This window comes from Urocitellus parryii, chromosome 1, assembly GCF_045843805.1.
Source record: "Urocitellus parryii isolate mUroPar1 chromosome 1, mUroPar1.hap1, whole genome shotgun sequence".
In the NCBI taxonomy this organism is placed as follows: Eukaryota; Metazoa; Chordata; class Mammalia; order Rodentia; family Sciuridae; genus Urocitellus; species Urocitellus parryii.
In genome coordinates this window covers 200,284,666-200,308,931 of record NC_135531.1, presented here as the reverse complement: position 1 = coordinate 200,308,931, position 24,266 = coordinate 200,284,666, and the positions used below count along the sequence as shown (strand labels likewise).

The 24,266-nt window shown below is 41.9% G+C and overlaps 1 protein-coding gene across 2 annotated transcripts in view; it reads left to right on the top strand.

Moving 5' to 3' along the window:
- The first annotated feature begins 1,861 nt into the window (after positions 1–1,861).
- Positions 1,862–24,266, top strand: part of Zeb2 (zinc finger E-box binding homeobox 2) — a 132,239-nt gene continuing 109,834 nt past the window's right edge. Inside the window, exons 1-2 of one of the 2 annotated variants that reach the window (XM_026388126.2) lie at positions 1,862–2,143; positions 4,741–4,882. In XM_026388126.2, coding sequence (XP_026243911.2) covers positions 4,810–4,882 — 73 coding nt within the window. In that variant the 5' untranslated portion in view covers positions 1,862–2,143; positions 4,741–4,809. Of the gene's footprint in view, positions 2,144–4,740; positions 4,883–5,631; positions 5,692–24,266 lie in introns of those variants that run through there. The other variant, XM_026388134.2, reaches the window with a different exon arrangement.

Here is a 24,266-nt window from a genome sequence, read left to right as displayed (position 1 = left end):
ATGGAACCAACTGTGAAAACCTACTTTCTTACATCCTAAAACAAGATCTATCTGTCATCATGCTGGGTGGCTATTACCCCCTCTCAGAAAAATAAACATACAAAATACAAAGACGTGTACCTCTGGGAGTGTGGATGTGGCAACCCATGTGGTGGCTTTTCCCTCCTTTGAATGCAATTGCCAATGACTCTTGCATTCAAAGTCTTGCTTTAGGCACATATTCAAAGCACAGTTCAAAGCAGTTTATCTTAATATAAGTAAAAGTCTAGTGTTGGATCAGGGTATTATTTGTTTCAGATTTCATCAGACTGAAAATGTGGGGATGCAACATATTTTACAGTATTAAAACAGAAAAATTGGTGTAAAGCAGCTCATAGGTCCTCTTCACACCTCCACCTTTACCTTCCAAAGGAGCCCAAAGGTTGTGGGACTGGAGGTTTATTTGTGCTCTAAACTTTGAAGTACTTTCACTCTTTAAAAAACAAACAAACAAACAAACACATAGTATTTTAAGAAATTGAGACTGAACCATCAGAGGCTAAGAGATTTCTTCCTTTTCCGATAAATGCCTGTGCTCAGCATCCACAAATTTGACTGTCTTTATTTACTTCTATATTAGTTCCAATTATGTGCAGTGTAAACCAGCTTTTTGATTAACAAAACAGCAGAGCATTGGTTAAGAACACTTAAACTTCAAAAAAAAAAAAAAATTCCCCTGGGAAGTGGGCTCTGAATTGGTTAATAATGTGCAGTACTTGCTAAATTGCTGACTTCCAGATGTGGAAAATATCTTTCTTGTTTAGGACCTATGTAACCTGATTGGATTACGACAGAAGCGTCACGTTGGAAGCTTTTGAGTGATTATTTAATTAACCATACAGTAGAAAGCTGTATTCTCCAGGAAATCCCTTCCATATTTGCATAACCAATCCCTTCAGAGCAAAGGTGGAGTCTTTTCTTTTTAATTTTACTTTAATTGCAATATCAAAAAACATATACTCCAAAACTTAGACCCCATGCCGTTTAATATCGCTGCTCTCCCTTCCCTGCTAAGTTCCTCTATGGCCTTTCTCCTTTTACCTCCTGTCTCCCAATGCACAGTCCCTCACTTTGTAGTGAGGTCTCGGTGAGATCTAGAGAGATCCAAACCCTGGTCAACCCAGCATTCTATGCTAATTTACTTAGAAACCCTTTATTAAAATGTCAAAGTACTTTATGATATCGGGATACAGTGCACAAATTCATCACACACATGCTCGCGCGCGCACACACACACACACACAAACACGCCCTGAGATGCAGTTCAAATGAAGCTCCCCCCCACCTCCGTTCTCGCATGTAAAAAAATAAAATAAAATAAAATAAGAGGGGAAAAGCAAAGAATTTAGTTTTAGAAACCGGGCCGAGATAGCCACATAACTTGATGTGCATCTCAAATCTGGTCTTTAGAGGTATCTGTATAAGAGGTGATCTGGATTGAGAACCCGGGATATTTCCCTTTAACTTTCGCCCCTTGGAGTTCTCCAGTTCTGTGAATGGTGTGCACCGTTTTCCGCCCTGTACTCTGTAGGATTTAGTGATGAGGATAATGATGCCAAAGGCTTGACGGGGGGGGGGGGGGGCGTGGAGAAGGGAGGGAGGGAGGGAGAGAGGCTAGAGGGAGGGAGAGAGAGGAAGGGAGGGAGGTGGAATTTCATTTCTTCCACTATAAGCGTTTGCGGAGACTTCAAGGTATAATCTATCCCAGATCCTTTCCCAGAGAGAAACTTGGCGATCACGTTTTCACATGATGCTCACGCTCAGGGCGCTTCAATTATCCCTCCCCACAAAGATAGGTGGCGCGTGTTTCAGGGTCTGTCCTCTCTCTCCTACAGAAAAGAAAAAGAAAAAAATGTCATTAGAAGAGGCGTAACACGTCAGTCCGTCCCCAGGTTTGTGTTTCCTGGAGTGGCCGAAAGAGATCAGTTCTAACCTGCTCCGCAGGAATAACGGTCCTGCCTCCCGACACTCTTGGCGAGGTTTTGTACAGTTTGCTCCGGGAGCTGTTTCTTCGCTTCCACCTTTTTCTCCCCCACACTTCGCGGCTTCTTCATGCTTTTTCTTCTCACCATTTCTGGCCAAAACTACAAACAAGACTTCGCAGGTAGGTTTTTCCCCCCTTTTAAAAACCTTTTATCCTTTTTTTTTTTTTTTTGGTGTGTTCGTCCCCCATCCTCTTTTTAAAATTTTCTCATTTTGAGTGAAGACGAGAGTCTGAAGTGAGAAGGGGTGCCTGTGGGTAGGAATTTCAGGTGGGCTTAGCTCCTTTATGGCATGCTTTTCCCAAGAGTGGCTTCTTTGCTTTCTCTTGGTCTTTCGCACACTCTCCTTCTTTTTCTCTTCTTCTTTCCTCCCCCAAATATTTTCCCCTGTACCTGTCCATTCAGGTAATAAAAGGTGCCTTTTGCTACCCAGCCTAGGAAAAGTTTTATTGAGAACTATGTGGATGAAATAAAAGCTCATCAAGGGGAGAGGTGCTGCTCTAATTTCACATCTAATTCCAATTCATTATATTCAGCAATTAAAACTTGGCAAATACCTGTTAATAATTATAAAACTTAATGGATACAGACCTACTAAAGTCGGGGACAAGTCTTTCTCTTAGACATGGCAGTCCATCTTCTCCCACCGGAGAAGGCTGTTTTCTAAGCAGAAAGTTGACTGTTTTTGTCTGCTTAGCGAGTTTCATTTCTTTATTTCATTCTTTGTGTGTGTGTATGTGTGTGTGTATGTGTGTGTGTGTGTGTGTGTGTGTGTGTGAAGTAACACCTCACTTCTGTGATTATAAATAAAGAAGTGAAAGTCCTCATGGAACTTGAGTCGTTTACCAAAGTAGTGTGTGTGTGTGGGGGGGGGTCACTACAGCTGGGAAGAAAACTACTGTCAGGATATCAGTGTTTAAAATTAAGATAACTTTTGAAATTGTATTTTAAATGGCATAGTAACATAGACATAGATTTAATAGACTCATGAACACACATATTCCATTCCTTACTTAGGCATTGAAAAGTCAAAAGAGAAATAAATAGCAGGAGTTCCCAGAAACAGTGGTTAACCCGCTAACATAAATATGTTTATCTCCCACCTATTATATACTTTTAAATGCTCCCCCTATAATGATGAGGGCAAGATTACTTACTCCAGAGTGAGGAATAATAGTCAAAGATAAAGTTTACAGCACAAATGCCCTCTTCTCCCCACACACACAAACACCACACACACACACACACACACACACACACACACACACAAACTAATAAAACTAGCAACTTTATTAAACATACTTATATGCAATCATGTGTAAGTCTCACCATGAATAAGACAGGCCAGCTGTTTTATCCTAAACACTTGTGTGACCATTTCTTTATTTTAGGATTTCCCCTAACAATTTAAATTAATAGAACAGGCAACAAATGATAAAAAATGTGTCAAACTTAAAAGTCTTATACTGTGTGTGCTTAGGTAAATTTAAGGTGCTTTCTAAAACATCCACTTCCCCTTCTCTGATCAAACCCCCACCCCCCACTCTTCTTAGCAAATGTGTGGAAACTGATACTCACTTTCCAGGTTTTCCGCAAAGCTTCTAGCACAGGAGACAATAGGTGCGGGGCGTGGGACTGAGAGTTCTCGGCGGCAGAGAAGGGGTTAATGGCCCTTGTGTTACAGTTTGCATCTGTTACATCTTTTATAGCCCCCTGTTTAAACTAATCCTGGAGGCACAGCATCTTCCCAACCTCCACCGAGTTTCAGGATTCTACTCTCCTGCCTGCCTCCGATGTTCCCCTTCTCCAAGTTTTGACAGTTTCAGCTGAAAAAATGCAGCGCCTCTCTCGATTTTTAGGTACAAAAGTTTCGAAGCCAGAAAGGATACGATCATTTAGTAGAGCTTAAAAGTATTGCCGTAGCGGTTGGACTTTCTCTTTCCTTTCTTGAGGGGGAAAAAAAATCTACTGGAACTATTTAAGAGAACCAGTGTGGTGGGGGAGCATGTGTGTGAGTGAGATGGGGGTAAATACTTAAGTAAATATTATCAAAGTGGTGGTGGTGGGGGCTGTGTCCAAAGAGGCTTATATTTCTTATTGCCGCATAAAATGGGAAATCTTAATTTGGGGGCGAAGGGTGGGGGGGGAGAAAAGAGTGCCTCTATAAACTCCAAAAGGGGAGGGGAGGGGGCGCGGGGTGAGTGGGCTTCCTATAATTACTATTATCAATTTACCCGAGTGTGCTTCATCCAGAGGCTGTTTCGCGTTGTTTGTTTGTTTCTTTCCTCTTGGGAATGGGGGGTGCGGGGGAGATGAGAAAAGATGAGAGCGAAAGAAAGCCTCGCCTCACCCCAAGTTCCCGAGCCGGGCTGAGGACTTTTCGGAGGAAAGGGTCCGCCTAGCCCTGAGTCAAGCAGTCTTACTGTACCGCCGTGTGCATTCCCTCATACGGTCAGGAGTTATGACTCATTTTGAAGATGTAATTCTTGTCTCTCTGATCCCCTCGCTAGTGCAACACACCAAACAGTAACAAACACAAAGCGCCTCAGGGCCAAGGCTGGGGGTGGGGGGGCGGGGAGGGGGCCGCTGAAGTTTCGCTTTGGCGTTGGGGGGCTCGGATGGGTGCTCACCGGGGCCCTGGCCCGGCTCCCCTGGGCCGCCCGCGCGCGTTTCAATGGGCGCGGGCGATGCCCACATTGTCGCTGTGTTTGGTTGCTAGATCGAGCCTGCGTGCTGCCGAAGCAGGGCGCCGAGTCCATGCGAACTGCCATCTGATCCGCTCTTATCAATGAAGCAGCCGATCATGGCGGATGGCCCCCGGTGCAAGAGGCGCAAACAAGCCAATCCCAGGAGGAAAAACGGTAAGAAGCGGCCCGAACCAAACTTTTCCGGGCCACTCCGCGGCTCGAAACCCAGGGAGAAGGGGGGGAAAGGGAAAAGGAACCGAGGCGGCGGCGGCGGCGCCCGGGGCTCGCGGGCGAGCCTCCCTCCGCGGCCGGCGCCGGAGCCCGGCGCGCGCGGCGGCTGGACTTGGGGGGAGTTGGGGAAGTGCCGGGCAAAGTGAGGGTCGGGCGCCGGGAGGCTCCAAGCTCAGGGGTCTGGCAGGGGCCCGTGCCCCCAGCCCCACTAGCCCCTCGCGCCCCAGCCTCCGCCCTCCTTCGCCTCCGCCTCCCGCCTGGTTAGCTCCCGGCCCGCCGGGTCCCTGGCCCGGCAGCTGGAGCGTCCGGCGCGGTCAGGGTGGGGGTTTGGGCACCAGGTCATGCAAGATCCTGGGGCGGAGGTGAGGGTGGCAGAGGGACTGGGAGGACGGGAGAGGGGACCCGGGGCTGTGCCTCAGCAATGCTTAAAGTTTCTTGCCAGAGTCGCCGGGCCGCCTCTCCGAGCGCCAAGTAACGGTCCGCGAGCAGCCCGGCCCTGCCGGGCGCGCCGGGACTCCAGGGTGGGAGGGACTCGGCCGCCCCGCTCGAGATCCGGTGGGGTCGGTGCAGACTAGGGGACCAGTGGCTCCTCTGCCATAGGCTCTGGCCCCCACGCCGGGGGATGAAGGAGTCTCGGGGCTCAGCGAGACTTTACCAGGCAGTTTCTACATGGTCAGGAGGAGCCCCGTTATCCAGGCTGAGTCAGAAAAGAGGAAGGAGAAGGGGGTGCGAGAGAGACACACAGACCAGAGGTGAGAGTTTAAAGGGAGGGGGTGACAGATTAGTAGGTCCATCTTGGAGAGAGGCTAAGAAAGAAAGGGGGAGTGGGGGAGGGAAGAGAGAGTGAAGGGGGGGGGAGAGGAGAGAGAGAGAGAGAGAGAGAGAGAGAGAGAGAGAGAGAGAGAGACCCCCTAGGTATTACCCCCAAACAAAATCGTGGGAATAAAAGAGAAAAGTGATTGGCAAGTGCGCGGAAGGCGCCTGGGGGAGGGGAGAGGACTGGGGACTAGAGAGGGTGCCGGCGGGAGCTGACGGAGGATACTGAGTTTAAAAAGAAAAAAAAAAAAAAAAAAAACCAACCCCTCAAAACAAACAAGCTAACCAGCGCCAGCCCAGACTCGGAAAGGAAACTTCTCGCTCCCTTCGCTCTCAGCCAGATCAACCGGCGCTGGGCCGCGTAGACGCTCCCGAATTGGGCGCGGGTCGTAACGCCTGCCCGGCCACCCGCAACCCCAGCCCGCGCCTTGCCAGGACCGCCAGGACCCACTTAGAGGAACTTTCCTCTAGAGAAGACAATTGTGCGCGCCCCTGGCCTGTCCCAATGCTTCGCGGCGCGGAGAGGGGGCAGCTGGGGGCGCAGTGTGGGGTGCTAGAGGAGGAAAAAACACAAAGACGAGAGAATTTTGATTAGAGACAAATGATGCTTCTCTCTCTCTCTCTCTCTCTCTCTCTCTCTCTCTCTCTCTCTCTCTCTCGTGTGTGTGTGTGTGTGTGTGTGTGTGTGTGTGTCTTTTGCTTGTTGTGGTGGAGGTGTCGAGCCATATGGGGGAGTGATAGAGGAATTTTAGTCAGAAACTGTTCTTTACGTTACCCTGCCTTTCCTCTTTGTGCTGTCTTTGATCTATTTGCTTGGCTTAGTATTACAAAAAACAAGTACAATAATATATTCGGAGCTGCTTCCCCAACATTCAGTTCAGGCTGCCTCTTTTTAAGTGTGTGTATATGTGCGTGTGTATTTTAATTTAATCTTTTCTTCACTCTGGTGCCTGGCATTATTTAAGGTGGTCCTTACACAGGAGACTTCCCCTTCTCCATCTCTGGGTAATTTAGTAGACACTAAAATTACACCTAATGTCCCCCTCTCCTCTCTTGTGTTTCCTCTGTTCCTTTTATTAAATGTTGGTTATTGATTTTCTAAAATCAATGTCTGTTGTGGGGCTTTTTTCCCCCTCTTACAAGTATCTAAAGCACGTTGCTGATCAACTGGATAACAAAAGCTTTGTGTCAAGGAGGCTTTTTTTTTTTCTTATGTTAAATAGTCTTTTTTTTTTTTTTGAGAGAGAGAGAGAGAGAGAGAGAGAGAGAGAGAGGAGAATGAGATTTAAAGCAAGGCTCCCAGAAGTGTTCTTTTGCAAGGAAGACTATTTAAAGTGTTTGTTTCTTCTTGCCTTCCTCCTTCCAACCCTTTCAGGATTTTGCCACCGGTGACCAGCCTTGCCCCAGCAGTGAGGTCAGGCCACAGCCCAGTTCTGTGAAAAGAGAGGGATCCTGGCTTCCTGGGAACCCCTGGGGTGCTAGCTGAGAGGGAGTCCCTGGGGCGGGGAGGGAGTTGCAGGTGGAATGGAGCACCAGGAAGGTGCACAGTCATGACATGGCAACCATTTCCCCTACACCTAGCCACCAATTTGGAAGAAGCCTCCGTACTCCGAAGTGGAGAGTTGAATTGCACATTTTAAGGCATTTAGCTCAGACCCTGCACACTTAACATCAAGTCTTTCTATTGCTTACAGCTTCTGTAACTTTGATTGTTACCTGTCCTTTTTTTCCCCCAAATAATCTGTGAGAAAACATGCTGTAAATTGGTTGCTTGTCAATGTTTTCAGTTGGGTTTAATCTGACTGAGCAATGTCCTGGTTTTGAGAAGCAGGTAGAAGAGCCCCCCTTCCCCGTTTTTCATTTTCTTTCTCATCAAACACGTATCCAATGCCTTTTCCTTTGGGAATTGCCAGGATTTATCTGAACTGAGTGGATTTTTCTTCTTTCCTGGATTCATGGAAAAGATGTCACTTTTCAGCTTGTGTCTTTGCTGATAACACTAAATATGATGATGCTTATCAACATCATATAGAAATTCCTGGAAAGGACTAATGGCAATAATAATCATAGAAATAGAAGCTGCAAGAAAAATAAAAAGATGGACATCCAAGAACCTAGAATGGCACTTTATATAATTTTAATGAAGTCAACAGTGAATATATGGACTAAGGCATCAAGGAGATAAAATGTGTAAAGCAGTGGGTATTTTTGAGAGGCTGGTCAAGATCGTTGGTTAGAAGACAATGAAGTGTACAATTATTAAACAGCGAAGGAGAAAAAAAGCAGTTTGAGGAAAATAAATGTACAAAGACAGAAACAAGAATCTATAACCCAACCTTCCAGATTCTCAGGCTAGCAAGATGCCTGGCCAAGACAGTGCCAGGGCCAAGCTAACACAGAGCCGACAGTCAGTCCTCTTTCCCCCACATGGAAAGGAGGAACCACCTTCCCAGAAAGTAAGATGTGCTGAAGGAAAAGGAGAGTGGGGCGAGGGGGAAGGAGGCAAAAATTGAGCTCTCCTCAGACAAGAATGTGTGTCCGTTTCAAGAAAGTTCAGTCAGATGATCCTCAGTCGCCTGACTCACTTTGTAACACTTTCACTAAAGCTGGAGGGGAGGGGGAAAACCCAGCCCCCATTTTTATTCCCCTGATTATACCCCCACTATCTCCAGGTAGCCTTGGAGTCAGGAATGAGCACTAGGAACAGGAGATACCCGGTTGCTGCCTGCCATTGGCGCAGCCCGAGTGTGACTTGCAAAGTTTGTTGCTTTTGCAAATGGTTCGGGCAGCAGGTCCTGGGATGCTCCAGCTTCCCTCCTGCCTCCTGCAGAGCCTGGGAAGAGGGGCCTGCCTCCCCAGCCTATTGCCTTCCAGCATCAGCCTCTGAAAAATCTATCACACACTTGCACTGTATAACAAAAATCAAATCCGGAAACTGCTTATTTCAGAGACGGGATTGAAGTTGTCTTTTAAGGGAAAACTGAATTAGAAGAAAAGGGAAATGGAAGAAGGAAAGAAAAAAGTTACAGTTGATTTTTCTCCAAAGTTTCTGCTAATGGATTGGGGACTATGTAGGGAAGTGTAGAACATTTTCCAAACACCTTTAGTCTCTGATTTTCAGGTGGTAGAGAGAAGGGATCCAGTTGAATGTTGTCAGAACTTTAGATCCTACAAGAGAAACAATCAGACAAGCAGACATGTTTAAAATAAACCATCGCTTCTTACTATCTCCTTAAAGGGAGAGGAGGTGCTGGTAGTGATGCTTAGAGGGAATAAGAGACAGAAAAGTTGTCCCCATTTCAGAGATGCCTAAATGGAAAGAAAAGGAAATACAGTCTACCCCTTCTTCTTCTGAATGAGACTCCCAGCTCTCCTCCTGAGAGAAGAACTTGGAGTGGACATCGGAGACTAGAGCAGCACACACTAAGCAGGGAAGTTTCCTCGGATTGCAGCGGTCACAGACTTGGTTATCTTTGCAAGTGTGGAGATCTTTGGCAAGCTTTCTTCATAAAGTTGATGAGCTTGTTGGGAGCTGGTTTTACTGATTCTGAAAGCACTCAGGCACTTTTTGTGGCAGGTACCAATTCTGAGGGCATTTCAAAGATATCCATCTCCATCCTATTCTCGCTGTGCAGATCTTCTTCAAGTTTTGTCAGGCTGCACACATACAAAGCTGGGGGCTATGTATCTAGACTAATCTATTTGTTTTATTTCAATTTGGGAAAACTAAGTCAATTTTGTTAGAAACGCCTTGCTTAGAATCAGAGCCAGTAACCAGCCTGGTGGCATCCTTAGTGTGATGGTTCACCAGAGATAAGGGTAGGTAAGAGTTTTAAACTTCAGTGGTAAGGGTTGGTAAGGGTTTTAAACTTCACTGTTTCTCTGTTGCCCAAGTTAAAAACAAATTTATGCCTTTCAGCATTTATTTTCAAATATGGTTAAATCCAAGACTAAAGTTACTTACTAAAAAACTCTGTAATAGGTTTTACAATGCTTCCTGTTCTTCTTTCTTAATTTGCTTAAAGAAAATTTCAAGAGGTTTTCAAAGACCCTTATGTCATATTAAGAATATTCCCTGGGAAAAAAATGTGTGTCTCCCTTGAAGGTAGGAAAGGAGAGCATTGCTTGCTATCTAGCAGTGCTGTGTTTATTCCAAGATGTGGGGGATTCTTTTCCTTACAACAGTTTTTGTCATCTGTATTCTTCCAAGGCTTTTAAGGTGCATTTTCTTCTGTGTGAAAGGGGATTCTTTGTCCTTTTCCTCTCCAGAACCGTGGCTTCCCAAGGTAGACACTATTTTGTGCCTGTCACAGAGAAAGGGAGTGCAGGTTTGCAATGCTCACAGACAATTGATTGTCTGCCCTAATGTGTTTCATTTACATGTTTATAACGTCAATGGTGCTGGGGTGTCCACTGTACCATTCATTCCCGCATTCCCACAAGGGGGCAATTGTCTGAATGGCCAAGTCAGACACCTTTTTGATTGCTCTTTGGTTGTCTTTTTAGAGCAAGGAGATAAAGGAGGAAAATCTGTGATGCAGAAACACTAGTTGAAAATATACAGAATTAAATGTCACTACAAAAAGCAGATGTTAACATAAGCCCAAATATGCTTTTTAGCCAAAATATGAAGGTTGAAAAATATAATTCAGAGCAGAGGGAACGATGATTTGAAACCAATAATATAGCCATGTTTCCTCCTTTCTTTCTTTTCCGTCTTTAGCAATCAGAAGATGAAATGGGATTTTTCCTTTTCATTTTTAAGCCTTGAAACATCTAGGAACCTCCTTGTTATTTGTGTGTTTGCTGTGATTTGTGAATTTGTATATATTTATATAGCCTTGTTTATGCCAACAGCATCAACTTACCACTTGGAGAATCTATTGAATGACTATTTGGGATGCGGGGAGTGTAAACTTTTAAAAAGTAAGATCCAAGTATTTCTTCATCAAGCATTTTTTTAGAGGAAAATGATAATAATTTGAAGGCTCTATGGAAGCCTTTGCCTTAATAGCTATGTGCCAAATACTTTTATCTTGGGTGACAGTTGTGTCAGAGTGAAAGCTCTCAAGAAAAGTGTAACTAGTAGTTACAAAGTAAATAAAGGATTTCGTATTAAGGTGTTCTGTTCTGTTTTATGTTGTGGTGTGTGAGTGTGTGTGTGTGTGTGTGTGTGTGTGTGTGTGTTGCTGTCTTGTTTCTTCTCAGGGAGGTGGGAGAAAAAGCCATCATGCATGTGTCTTGGCTTTTCCTTTCTCTCAGTTCTTCCCTACATATTATGCATATATGTAGCCCACATGAATACACCTGCTTTTAGGAGAGAGAGAGAAAAAAAAAAAACAGATTTCACAGCTCAGATGGTGCCTTGCTGGTTCATTTAGGTAATACAGTTATTAGAAGTTGGTCTGGTTTTGTGTGTGGTCCATGAAGAGAGAAAATACTAACTCCTGTGTCATGTGGTGGGAAGTAAATGGGGTAGGGGGAGACTTTTATAATTTTGTAGTAAATTAGGGAGAAAAAAAAATCGCCAGTCTGTGAAAAGATTTTTGCCTCTCCGGGAAGACGCACACAGTAGCTGCACCGTTAGCTGGACCCCTGACACGGCGGTCTTTTGAATGCCTTAGGTATGATTTCACTTTCGCTCACATCAATGCTGACCTGAATGCCTTTCATATCTGATCCGCTGTGTCTCTCCCAGTAAACATCCCCTGAGGGGAGAACAAAGAAAGGAGCTCTTCTTCTTCTTAATCACAATTCAGCCCTTTCACCGCCGGCAGGCTCCATTTGCATTCTGCCACAGAAAGCCAAGATGAAAAGAAAGAGAGGGAGAGAGAGAGAGAGAAAGAGAGAGAGAGAGAAAGAGAGGAGAGAGAGAGAGAGAAAGAGAGGAAGGGGGTAGTAGCTGAGTAAAATAACTTAGGTGTTTGTGGCTGTTTGTTGGGCTTCCCCTAGTTACCAGCCTTATATAGTTGATGCTCAACCAGGCCCTGTCCCTCCTGACAGGCATATAGTGTTACAAGATGGCATGTCTGTACTATTCATGGCCACCCGCTCAACACTTGAGGTAAAAAAGTGTCAGAGAGGAATTGAATTCTACCCTAGCAGCCTGTTAGATTTGGGGTCAGGTGTGTGGACTTCCTACCTTGAATGCAGCCTAGGATTGGGCTTTAATTACTATCATTGTTTACCCTGAGACCTGGGAGGTGAGGACTCTGGGGGGTGGGAGGGAAGGGGCAAAGTAGAGCCTGGGCCCCTGGTCTGGCTTCAGTGATGGGTGCTCACACCCAGCCTGAACACAGTGATAAATCCTCAGGAAAACTGGAAAAGACTTTCCCATTTCTCCACCCCCCCCCGACTTTTTATGATAATTCATATTTTCAAATGAAAGGGGAAAAAAGCCAAGAAAGAAACTCTCAAATGAGCCAAAAAGGAGGAAAAAAAAATCTCTGAAAAGAATTTTAGGGGGAAAAGTTGTTCTATTTTAAAAAGCTTTGAGGGCTGTAAAGTGCCACGTTTTTCACACCTTCTCCATACTTTTTTTTTTCAGATTTTTTTAGTATGTTTAACATTTGTGAGATGACAGCCTTTTTGTATCTCAAACTGGATGCTTCAAGATTTGTAGGGAGGGGTTGGTGGTATTCACGTTTTCCAGAGAGAAAGTTTGTGCCTAAAGGGCTCCTTCTTACTGGGAATTGTTTAAGCCCTTGCAGGCGGACCTGTCAGGTTTTGCTGTGTTATTTGCCTCCCTTTTCAACATGCACAAGTAACATGCAGTAAGTGGTACTGTAGCAAGACCACGGCAAGAGCAGGAACCTCTCGTGACAACTTTTCATCTGCATTATCATGCTTCTAAACTGTCTTCTCTTTCTCCCCAACCCTTCTGATACCACTTCGAAGATACCAACAGTTTTTCTTAAACAATTAGATTAAGCATACAACACACACACACACACACACACACACACACACACACACACTCTCAGTCACTCACTTTGGAACTACAATATCTCCAAACAGCAGAGTGAATTATTTGAAACGGCACCTTTTCCAATAGGCATTGTGGCATATTTCACTTATAAGAGCAAAACTAACGGATATATTAGCAGTTGTACATGAACATGTGACACAGATTCCTGAATTTTTTTTTCTTTTTCCCAGAAGATTTACAGAATTTACAAAAAGAGATTATCCCTACACCTTCCACCCCTCCTACCCACCCCCATGACCCAAGCAATGAAGGATTTAGGCAGATTTACTTCAGTAAACACCTTTGGACACTTGGGGAGAAAGTGGGAGTCTGTTTGCAAAAGGAGGCTTTTGTTAAGTGAGGTACAGGATAATGCTTTACTAGGCAGCTGTGATATTAACCTACCCAGCAATGCGGGAACACTCCTTAACTCTTTGAGTGCCTGGCCCTTTGCACTTAGCAGATGAAATTCTGGCTCTCCAAAGACACTCAGAATTCTGGCTCTAGCAGTTTATTATTCAGACAAGTCTTGTAGACATGAAAACTGTTCAAGCTTTTAAAACAATGTGGTTTAATTAGATGAGGTGGACTTACATTGCTCATAAGCCCTCCAAATGGTGGTTTATAATTGGCAAGAAAAAAAGATAGAAAAAAGGAATCAAAGCAGCACATTAAAAATTCCAGGAAATATCTTTAGAAAAGCTATTTTCATTTCTAGCTTTTAAAATATTAGACTTCGGTCGCTAGAGGGAATGAAGCAGCTGGGGCCTCTCTCCTTACTGTGAAAGACACCAGAAGTTTGTGATGAGGAAAGGGGCTTCAACTCAAGAAGCTGTAGGAGGCCAATTCAGACAGTGACATTATCTCAGCCTCTGCATCTTTCCGAGGGGGAAGTCTTGCCTATCTGTCAGAGCTTGGGAGGTCATGTGGACCTCCGAGTCAGGGCTTCAAGCTGGCCGTTACCAACTTGAGAGTTTCCAAAGCAAGCAGAGCAGGTTTTATGAGGAAGGAGTTAATGGTTATTTTTTGCTGGGCACAAGAATAACTTTACAGGTGTTGCATTTGGGCTTAAATAAGATTGCCTTATTTAGTTTCGAAAAAGAGTGTAGGTGTCAACGTTCGAGCAGCCATAAATGTGTGAGAAAGTAAAGGGTATGAGACATGACAGAATTAAAGGTGTTTGCTATGTTGTTACACCGTGTGTCAGGCTGCAAGCTCCCTTTGTCACAGCCTCCTGGTGATTTGACAGCGCGGATCTACTTCCCTTCTAGGTGAGACAGCATTTTTTAACTGGAGTTATAAATACGGTACACCCTTTGCGTTGCACCCTGCCTCCCAGATCCTTGAATCCTATCTGAACGCATCTTGCCCTGAGACACAATGAACAAACGCTCGTACACAAGGGGGCTATGGGCTTGGGGGCCCGGGCAGCGCCAGCATCACAGTAGCTGGCATTGACTGTTGTTTGGCAAGAAGGTCCTCTGCCAAATCATCCAATAATTAAGTTTTATGTTATTTGTATGAACGACCAAGCATGCAGTATTCCTTTTCAAATCAAAGGGAGGCTTAAAATTACTTTTTGAACACTTTCAGACCATGGTCAGGTCACAGTTTGGGGGCTGAATTAAAATGATCTCATTCATGATCTAATTGAGGTTGGCAAAACCTTAGCAGTAGCAGGAGTACATAAATATAAATCAAAGACCAAAATTTAGCAAATCATATCATTTGCTAGAAATCTGCTCATGAATTATTCTCCAATTGCCAACCCAGAAGTTAAACTTTGTCTCCCCTCAGCAACAGTAACTGTGCATATTTTTTCAAGCTTCTGACAGGAAAGTTAGAGGAGCTGAAGAGAGAAAGGAGAAGGAAGATGATCAGTGTCTCATCAGATATTGTGTGTTTGTGACCCAAGAAAGTATGAGAGCTGATAAAGTCATGCACATTTATAGTGAGTACTGCAGTCTTGGTTAGAAATTAATGGGGGCTTTAACAAACTAGACTCAGAAAAGCCAGGAGCTTAGACCAAAAAAAAAAAAAAAAAAAGAGGTGTAAGGGGAGAAAAGATTTCAAGAAGGACCTGATTGAACTTTGCTTTCATTTTTTTCAATTGAGGAATGTAATCATCATAATGATTCATGATTATTTACAAATTTAGTTCCACTGCTGAGCTGAGTTGAAGGATTGAAATCTGAAGGTCTTGTTAGAATTAGAAGACAAATACAGAACTGTCAGTATATGTCTTGAAGTTACTTTTTTTTACTTTCCTTTTTAAAAGCATTCCTATAAACTTAATACTCCAGATAACTTTCCCTATAATCTATGGTATTCATTTTCATATTCAATGGTATTTAATCCATTTTTAAAAGTTGTTCTTCAGTTTTATTTTTTATAGTATGCTGTTTCAAACTAAACCCACACACTCCCTTTTATGAACTTGAAGAAGGTGTAATTCTTAACTTGAATTTTTTGAAGTTCAATTACACTCAAATGAAGATATTTTTTCAATCAAACAATAAACACACAATTGGTTAGTTTAGCCAACTTTATTTATCACAAGCACAGAAATACAATGGTGTATTTTTAAATCTTCAAGATACAGTGACATTTTAAAATAATCTCAGGTGTTAGAGGTAAATGATCACATTCTTTTGAGGATAGATATCTGTCATTAATGATTTCTCATAACAAAGAGACATAATATTTTGTACATTAAAGACTGTAATGGCCTCCTCTATAATAGTTAATATGGTTCATATGACAGCATAGATATTTTTGACCTTGTGTGCTATTACATATTTCTTCTTATAACTAACTCTAAGAAAGAAAGGTGCTCTGACAATGAAATAGCTACCCCCTCCTCAAAACAAGAAGTAATCAATAACAGATCAACAAATTAAAATATGTTCTATACACATCTGATTTTTCCCCCTCAAACAAATGAGTAAATTTCAAGGAATGTAGTACCCACTTAATGTATATATGTAGCATGTAGCTTTCACTGTTTCTTAGTTTAAATGGTATTTATATTATCTTGCATATCCAAGTAACTGTAATCAAAGAAACTTTGCAATTTGCCTGTTCTTGGAAGTACCTAAGTTTCTATTTTAGACACCAAGCACATCAATGGAAGTGTTTCACATCATGAGATTTCTCAGTTTTAAGAGGTGAGGTTTACATATAAAGAACTCAGTAAGCTGTGTTTTCATAATAAATAGACCCATTAAGAGGGAACTATCTCTAAGCAAAGTGGTCGTCCTCTAAGATTCCCCATCACCTTTGCTCTGTATAGATGGGAATTTGAAAACTAAATACAGCACATATGCACACACTCTCACATGTACACAGACACAAATGCACCCTGGGACCCAAACTCTGGTGTTCTTTCTCTTTAACTTTCACTTCATATTTCTAGCTTATGAATGAAATACATTTAAACACAAATAGTAGAGGTTAAAAATTAATGTAGACTCTTGTTTAAGATTTATCATAGGTGGGAAAAGTGTTCTCTATGCCACTTGACTTTTACAAAACTTACTTGTACCTATTAATCTGAGGTTTAAGTGTATTATTTAGGATAAATTGCTAGTTTTGTGCTTTTAAACTGTTTTCTTTTAGTACTACCAACCTTAACACAGATTATCCTAAATTGATCACAAATTATTATGGTTTTTAAAACAGCATTCTGAAGTCCTGAATAAAGATGGTATTTTAAAGTAGTGTTTACAATATTTATAAGAAAAAAAAAAGAGAGGGGGGTTTAAAACTATACTGAACACTTAGAAATATGTGGATTTTATACTTGTGCAGATAAAGTGTGAGGAGGCCTTGTCCTGTGAAACCAAGACCACAAATGATACGTGTCAGTAGGCTCTTTGATAGGGCTTCTGGCCACAGTGTTTTTGTGCTGTCAAACTGCTATGTTGAACAAACACCTCCTCTGGGACACAGTGATAAATGCAGAGACAGGCTGGCTTCAACCAGTCTTAGCAACCTCCTCAACCACACCCCCCTCTCTCAGGCTCACCTCCCACCATCTAACCACCTCCCGCCCACCTGGGCCCCCTTACCTGAAATTGACATTTTTTAGAGAATTGCCCAGGGTTTTTCAAGGTGTCAGTGGTGAGTAATAATTGAGACTCCCCAAATCTTATGAATCAGTACTCTGGAACTGCAGGCAAAGTCCTTTTTCTGGCAGGCTTTATCTAGTCTTTTTAAATGGAACTGGACTGGGCTTCTAAACTTTTGCCAACTTGAACTTTTTCCACCTTGACTTAATCATTTGAAAACTGCTTGCTTTCCTCGTCTTTCCCCTAGTCACTTGAGTTTTATTTTCTAATGTTCAAGCAATTACATTGTGCAACACAAAACAAAATTTTGCCTTAAAAAATCTGAACGCGATTACCTTCTTCTTTCTCCTTTCCAGCATTCTTTTAGGGCTAACACTTCAGATGTATAGTCAACTGATATATATATATTTTTTTCTTCTGTGTCTTGAAGCCATTATTCTCTGACTAAAACCTGTTTACTGGTGCCTTTGTGTGTGCATTTTTCCCCCTGATATTAAATGAATTTCCATCTTCTGCTTCTGCAATCTCTAAGAAATAGATAAACCATTATATTTTTTTCCCTGCTCGTATTTTAAAGTGGTGATCCTGACAGCAGGACGATTATTGCACTTTATGTTTTAGTGGATGTTTGCTGTTGCTAGTTACAGCAACACTTATCATAAGACAGCAAGAAAAGAGTAGTCCCTGGTAATTAAAGTAATGAAATATTCATTTACTCTACCTTTTCTGTAGTCTCACAAATTAGGCTGCTACATTTAATGCCTGCACTGCCTCTGTTTTTATTATAATGGCAGCTTTCGCATCTGCAATTAGGACTAATTCTGACAGTTACAATTTCTGAGGGATGGTAAACAGTGAACGAGATGTGCAGCAGAGGTATTACACGTGAAAAGCCCTTGTCTCTTTAACCTTGTTGTTTTTTTTCTCGCAGAGGTTACCTTTTCCCGATGGTGCAAAATCGACTTGACATAACTGTTCATCAGTTTCAGGGTTTTCCCTGGAGGTATTTGCATCAAATCAGCCCAGTCAAGCTTCAAGTTGAAATTGGCAGGCCAGAAACTCACAGGGTAGAGACTGGAAAAGAGACAGCCAAAGTACAGGCAGCAAACTGACAGCAGCAGAGTGAAAGACAGACAGGGGGGGGGGGGAGAGAGGTGGAGAGCGCAAGCTTTTCAACTTTAGTGTACGGAAATCTCAGCTGGTCCTGGAAGGATCTAAGTAACACAGGATCCTGAAGGAGCTGAAAAGGTCCAGAGATTCAGAATACCTTCAGCTCCTTCTTACCACTAGGACTCCCCAGCCCTTCTCTGGGGCTCGTCCTCACTCACTCTGATTGGATGCCTAAAGAGGAGTGGGCTCACTTAATTAAACAGAAGGAAAGTTCCAAGGCACCTCCCCAGCACTTATTAAAGCTCAAAAGCCAAATCTCATGATCAGTGTTATAGGAGGAAAATAAGGCGGTTTGGGTTTTTGGGGGTTTTTTTCCTCCCTAATTGTTAACTTGTTGGAAAAGTGAACAATCCTTCTCTTTACCAGGTTTGTTTTCTCCAGGGTTCTCTTCTGAAGCAGATTAAATGTTCACAGAGACCAGACCTCAGGAGGCTGTAAATTTAAAAGCTAATGCATTTTGGTCAACAAAAACAGCCACGTAGCCAAAATTACATCTCAGAGAGACTCCTTAGAATAACATAGGGTTGCAGAGTCTCTTTCACAAGTAATACCTGCCTATTCTGATGTAAGAAGTTTGTGCGGTTGGTTAAAGGCCAAAAAAAAAAATGTGTCAAAAATCTCAAAATAACAATGACATTCAACTTTTATTTCATTATCAGGAATGTCGCTTTAAGAAAAAGTCTTGCAAATTTTCTATAATCGCTTTCACAATGAAAACAAATACAAAAAGTGCTTCCTTTGCCTGAGTACATTTTTTTCCTGTATCTTAAAACACACATACATATGCTCACACAGTTTTTTGTTTGTTTTGTTTTTTATTTTATTTTATTTTATTTTATTATTATTATTATTATTATTATTATTTTTGTCATTCTTCTCTCTTCTAACTTTGAGGAGGGGGCAGGTTGGTGTCTTTGCTAGATAATTTAAAAACCTCCTCACTTTCCAACTAGACTTGGGGGTGGAATAAGCCCTTGCTTTCAAACCGTCCTGGAGCTGTGTGTATGACAGGCACTGGCTGAGCTGCTGATGCCCATTCGACAGGCACTGTTGAACTAAAGTGGTGTGACGGCACAGTTTTGTTAAGCTGTGAACAAAGGGCTGAAGATGCCTTGCTGGCATCATCCATGTGCATATTGGCCTTGTCACAGTTTTGCTTGATTTAATGCTCTGTTTATTCCTAGATATTAAAACTTAAATTCTGAACAATATGTTTTCAAATACTACATACCAACTTTATTTCAAAAGCTTTAACTTTGAAGACCCTGGGGTCCATTTGCTGTACAGTTCCTATGCAGCCAATATTAAAACACAGCTTTGGAAATAAATAGATTGCCAGTAGCCTCTTAGCTGTTATCCATTTAAAAATGGGATTCCAGTCTTAAAAAGTCTTATTAGGGTAAAAGATTTATTTTTCTTTGATCATTGGTTGAAAGCCATTATTTATTTCCAACAGTAGATTCTCACATACATTGCTAAGGGAAAGTTACCTTGTGTGTACACAGTGCAGTCAGGGTGGACTTTTTTTTTTTTTTAAAGGCCATTATTTAAAATATAGTAATGAAAGAAACCGTTTGCAAATACCTACAAGAGTAAGCACATCTCCATCAACAGGAGGGAAAGAATCCAGGGAGTTCATGTTGAAGTAAGTCCTATTTGAAAGATAGCAGAAGAATTAGGATTGAGATTTAAAAATAAAATCATGGCTACAAAAATCCCTGTTCCACATACAACAAGCAACCCTTCAAAAGAAATCTCAAGTTTGGTACTAAATTTAGATTCCAGTGTCCCATTGAATGTGTCTTGAGCTTTATCTATGCCGGGTTTTTGTTCCCCCTCTGCCTCTCTTTCCTCTCTTCAGGTTTGCTTCAAGTGTTTGCTAAGAGATTAGTTAGCAAGTTTATATTGAGGAGGTAGCCATGGGAAGCAGCTCTCTTCTTGAAGGAACGCAGTGGGTCAGAATATGAAGATACGGGAGCTAAGATGGGCTCAGGCCTGGGATCAGGTACTTTCTTTTCTCTCAAAGACAAATGGCTGGTATAAAGGTTGGTGGCATGGCATCTCCCTGTAGGAGCACAGATGTTACCACTTTTAGAAACTTCCAAACAAGCATTATTGCTGGAGCAACTTTATGGAAAAAGAAAAAGTTTTAAGTCTCTTGCTAGAACACTCCCTTTTCATTATGTAAAGAGGCTATAATTTGAGATATTCAGGGTTATTTTTACCTCCATTCATAAAACAGCATGTTTCTCTAGAGCTGTTAGGATCCTGGAAGGTGAGGAAGGTGGTAAAGGAGAGAAAAATATTCAACCGTGTGAAGGTATGACTGCTAACAGCACAGAGGCTACACTAGAAACCAGAAATGGAATCTCCAGGGTAAAATCCACGTGCATCTCCACCTGTCCTACGCACATTTCTTCGCAATGATAGTCTAACAAACCGAGATGAATTGTCCCTCTGCCTTTTTTATTAGCAGTAGTTTTACTCAGTGTTCATTTGTATCAAATAATTATTATAGCTAGAAAGAGTGTCACCAGCAGAGATGCCTGGGCAAAAGTAAGCTTTTATTGCTGGTTCTTGTATCACATTCTACATGAAAAAATCTCAGATCTGCTGGCAGCCTAGAGTGGCCTGTTGTCTTACTTTCATCTGGGATTCCTGTGTCCAGCCCCATAGGCGTGAACAAGATTTGGACAAATAATCTCAAATGGGCAAAAGAGTAGACCTTTTAATTTATTAATAGGGTAGACTTAATATACAAAGTGAATTTTGGTGCCAATTTTGTGTTTCCTGTTAATACTTTGTTAGTGACTATTTATAAAAGAAAAAAAGTTGATTCAAAGAGTCCTCCTGCCCCAATCCCATCTCAACATTATCTGTTTTGCCCTGCCAACTTATATCTTCATCATTCTATCTTTAAATTGCTCTAAATGAAGCTATGGTCCCAGCAAATACACTGCCATAACCAAGATGACTTCTCGTCTTTTAATTAACTATCCTAGTTTACGATCTTTTAAAGAATGGGGTGTCAAAGAGATCTCATAAATGCTTTCTTTGAACGTTCATGATGGCTTATATGGCCTTTCCCCCTTTTTTTCCAGCCTGGTAGAAATGGCCTAGCCCAGGACTCATTCAAGTGAGCACATCTCAGTGGCTGATTGAAGGGAGACACCAGCCCTTGTGATACCAATGAAATGCATTAATTGAGAATGTCCCAGCGATTGGGAGTGGGTATGATGTTGGTTTAGGGTATTCCTCGAGGGATTTCTAATTCATGTGAGAACAGTAAGTGTAGATCTTCCACTATCCGTTCACATAAAGGTTTCATAAACAAGTATCAATGGCTGTCGTTTTCCCCCCATCCCATTCCTAGCAGAGTGAGGAGCAAGCTCTGCTTCCCATAAATAAGATCTTTGAATTTATCTGCAGTGAGGTACGGCTTTAATGATCTGTATCTGCAAGCCAGGAGCATGAATGTGATCTTATTGTATCATAGTGTAGAGATGAGATAGGCTAGCGCTACAGCACACCAGTGCATTGTGCCTGGTGTCGGGAACAATCCTTCCATTTCCAAAGCAGCAACTCTTTATTTTTCATCATTGTTTCCTTACCTCACTTGTATGCTTCTTGTGATACAGATCTGAGTGAGTTGTGCAAGCTTCAGACTTGCCAGCCCCCAGCTCCCAGGCCTAGTACATAGTAATTCATAAACTCACCATATTAGAACTATCAGATTGAAACTAAGGGTTTCTACTAGTGGTGGAATTGGAAAGCCCATTGTTTTGATTATCATTTCATCAGCCCCAACTGATACTAGTATGCTCAAGGAAAACATACTTCAGTTACAGTTGATTTTCAGATTCCAAAATGGTGCTGCAAAGCCTGTGCATCTCTAATTATATTTTATGCTAGGCTGTGCAATACCAAAATATACGCCGCAGCAATCAGTGAGTGAACAGTATCAATCAATTTGTAAACAGATGAAGTCACTCATTCCCAAACTGGTTTTCCAAAAACAATTACTAAATTACAATAGAAAAAAATTGTACAGTTACTGTATTTGTGTGCTGTGTTACAATCAACATACCAGGGAAACAAAACAATTTAATGCAGAAAAATCATCATTCATCTACATTATAATTGCTTCTTTTTCACATCTACAGGGCGGTTAATTAAAATTGTGATTAAATGCGGTCGCGCTGCCTAAGATGTCTTGCCCAAAACAGGTGGTACAGAATTTAAAAGTAAAAAAAATGTAATTAGCATTGGAAATTGAGAAATTGCCTGTAAGAATCAGTGTTAATTTCAGTCAGTGATGAGGTAATTTATAAATGAATGCAGTGGAGGCTGTGCAAATGCACAATTGCCTTCCTTGCCATTCTTAGCATTCTCAGCATGCAGGTGAAAATGTTTTCAAAATATTGAGGTAATTTGAAAATCAATCCATGCATTCTGTATCTTTTTTTCTCCCATTTGTACCAAATGCTGAACAAATGCTGCCATAGATGGCACAATCCATCAGTTTTTTACTTTCTGTGCTGCACATAGTTTGGACCCAGGTTAGGAAATGTAAGGACACAAATTGCAAGCCTGAGATTGTTGCTGAGGTCAGAACTCTACACCTGAAGTTGGGACTAATGTGGATTTGGGTTTGCTGCAAATCACTCTCATCAATAAAACAAGAGACCTGGAGAGAAATCTTTTCATGATACAGGTGGGACACACAGGAAGACTATTAGCCACTCCAATAAACTCTTGAAGTTTAATTTTTAAAGTTTAAGGAAGAAAGAAAATTATAATAAGAATTGATACTTTTTAATCTTTATTATTCTACATATAAACCTCTAAAATTAGATAATAGTTATTACTAGAAACAATTTTTCCAGACATGAACTCTGCTTATTAATGCTATCTCTCCTTTCAACAAAGATGCCACTTTCTAACAAAGCATATCATGAACTTAATATATTTCTAGCCTTCTATGGACATGATGAAATTTACAGTTTAGATACTGTTTTCAAATTATTTCTATTTACACCATTACTATTTACTGTCAAAATGAGAAACACCAAGCCTTTTAAATCTTTTTAATGTGAGAAATTTAACTTTCATGTGCTTATCCTTGACTCTCTGAAAATAGGAATTTAAAATTTTTAATCATAAATGAAGAATATGAGTTTGAATATTTGGCCAAACACCACTAGAGTTAAGAGACTGTGGAACTTCTTAATCATCTTCTTCTGTGTTTGGCATCCTGCAAAATGATATCTCCATATGAAGCTCAACCTAAGACTATGTTTAGCTAACTGCTGCAGATCAATTTGCTTATCAGATTCTTTCCTGTAAAATATTCTGCGTGATTCTCTGTTGTTTAGGGCAGAAATCAATTATTTCACTCTGAAGACGTTCTTTGGGTAACTGACATTTTAGGGAGAAAGAGGGAAAATAATTGGAACAGTCTATCCTGGGAGCATGTTACCATTTCAGGCCCTGTATCAGGCCTTCTCCAGGCCCTTCATCATCACTTTTAGGACATAAATGAAATGTGCAGTTTAGAGGTGACAACTCAGCTGGTTGTTCCAAGTGGCATGCCGTCATTTCTCCCATATTTAAATCTGTTTCTCATTTAATATTACAAGTAGAAATAAAACGAGACCCATAAATGGAGGAAGCTGAAAGGTCACTAGTTAACTCCATGATCCCTCTCCTTTGACCAGCTCCTGCCTCCCACTAACTGCGATGATGAGGATGTCATATTCCAGCAGTCTGTTCACCTCCAGAGAGGGTGGGGGCAGATTTCATTAAAGAATGACTTCCTGGATTCCCTTCAGGACCTGTGAACAGAAGATCTACAGCCACATGGGGCTTGGCTCAGATTTCAGGGGAGTGGTGCTTTGGGTGGGGGGAGGTACTGTGACGTGCTCCAGGCTGCTCTGCTTCTGAGTTTACAAGGGGTCACAAAGGTTAGAGAATCACAGATGTCAACAAAACTCCAGGCCCTCCCAACTCCTTGAAAAAGTTGCAGTAGAAATCTCTTTACTTCTTTACGTTTGACCTGTAATGCCCCACAAGCGAGCAAGGCCACGTGGAGTTACTTGGGTGATTCCACCCCTGTTATATGTATGTTGAGAATGACCGTCTTTCAGACAAGTTCCTTCTGCCGAGTCTCTTTTCCATTCTCTTGTGGGGCATCAGGATCCTCAGAAAAGTCTTGGACTACATGGCTGTAGCAGCATTAGATTGGCTAACAAGATTTTTTTTTTTTTTTAATGTCTGTCCTTTTTCTTTTCACAGTTTGCTATGT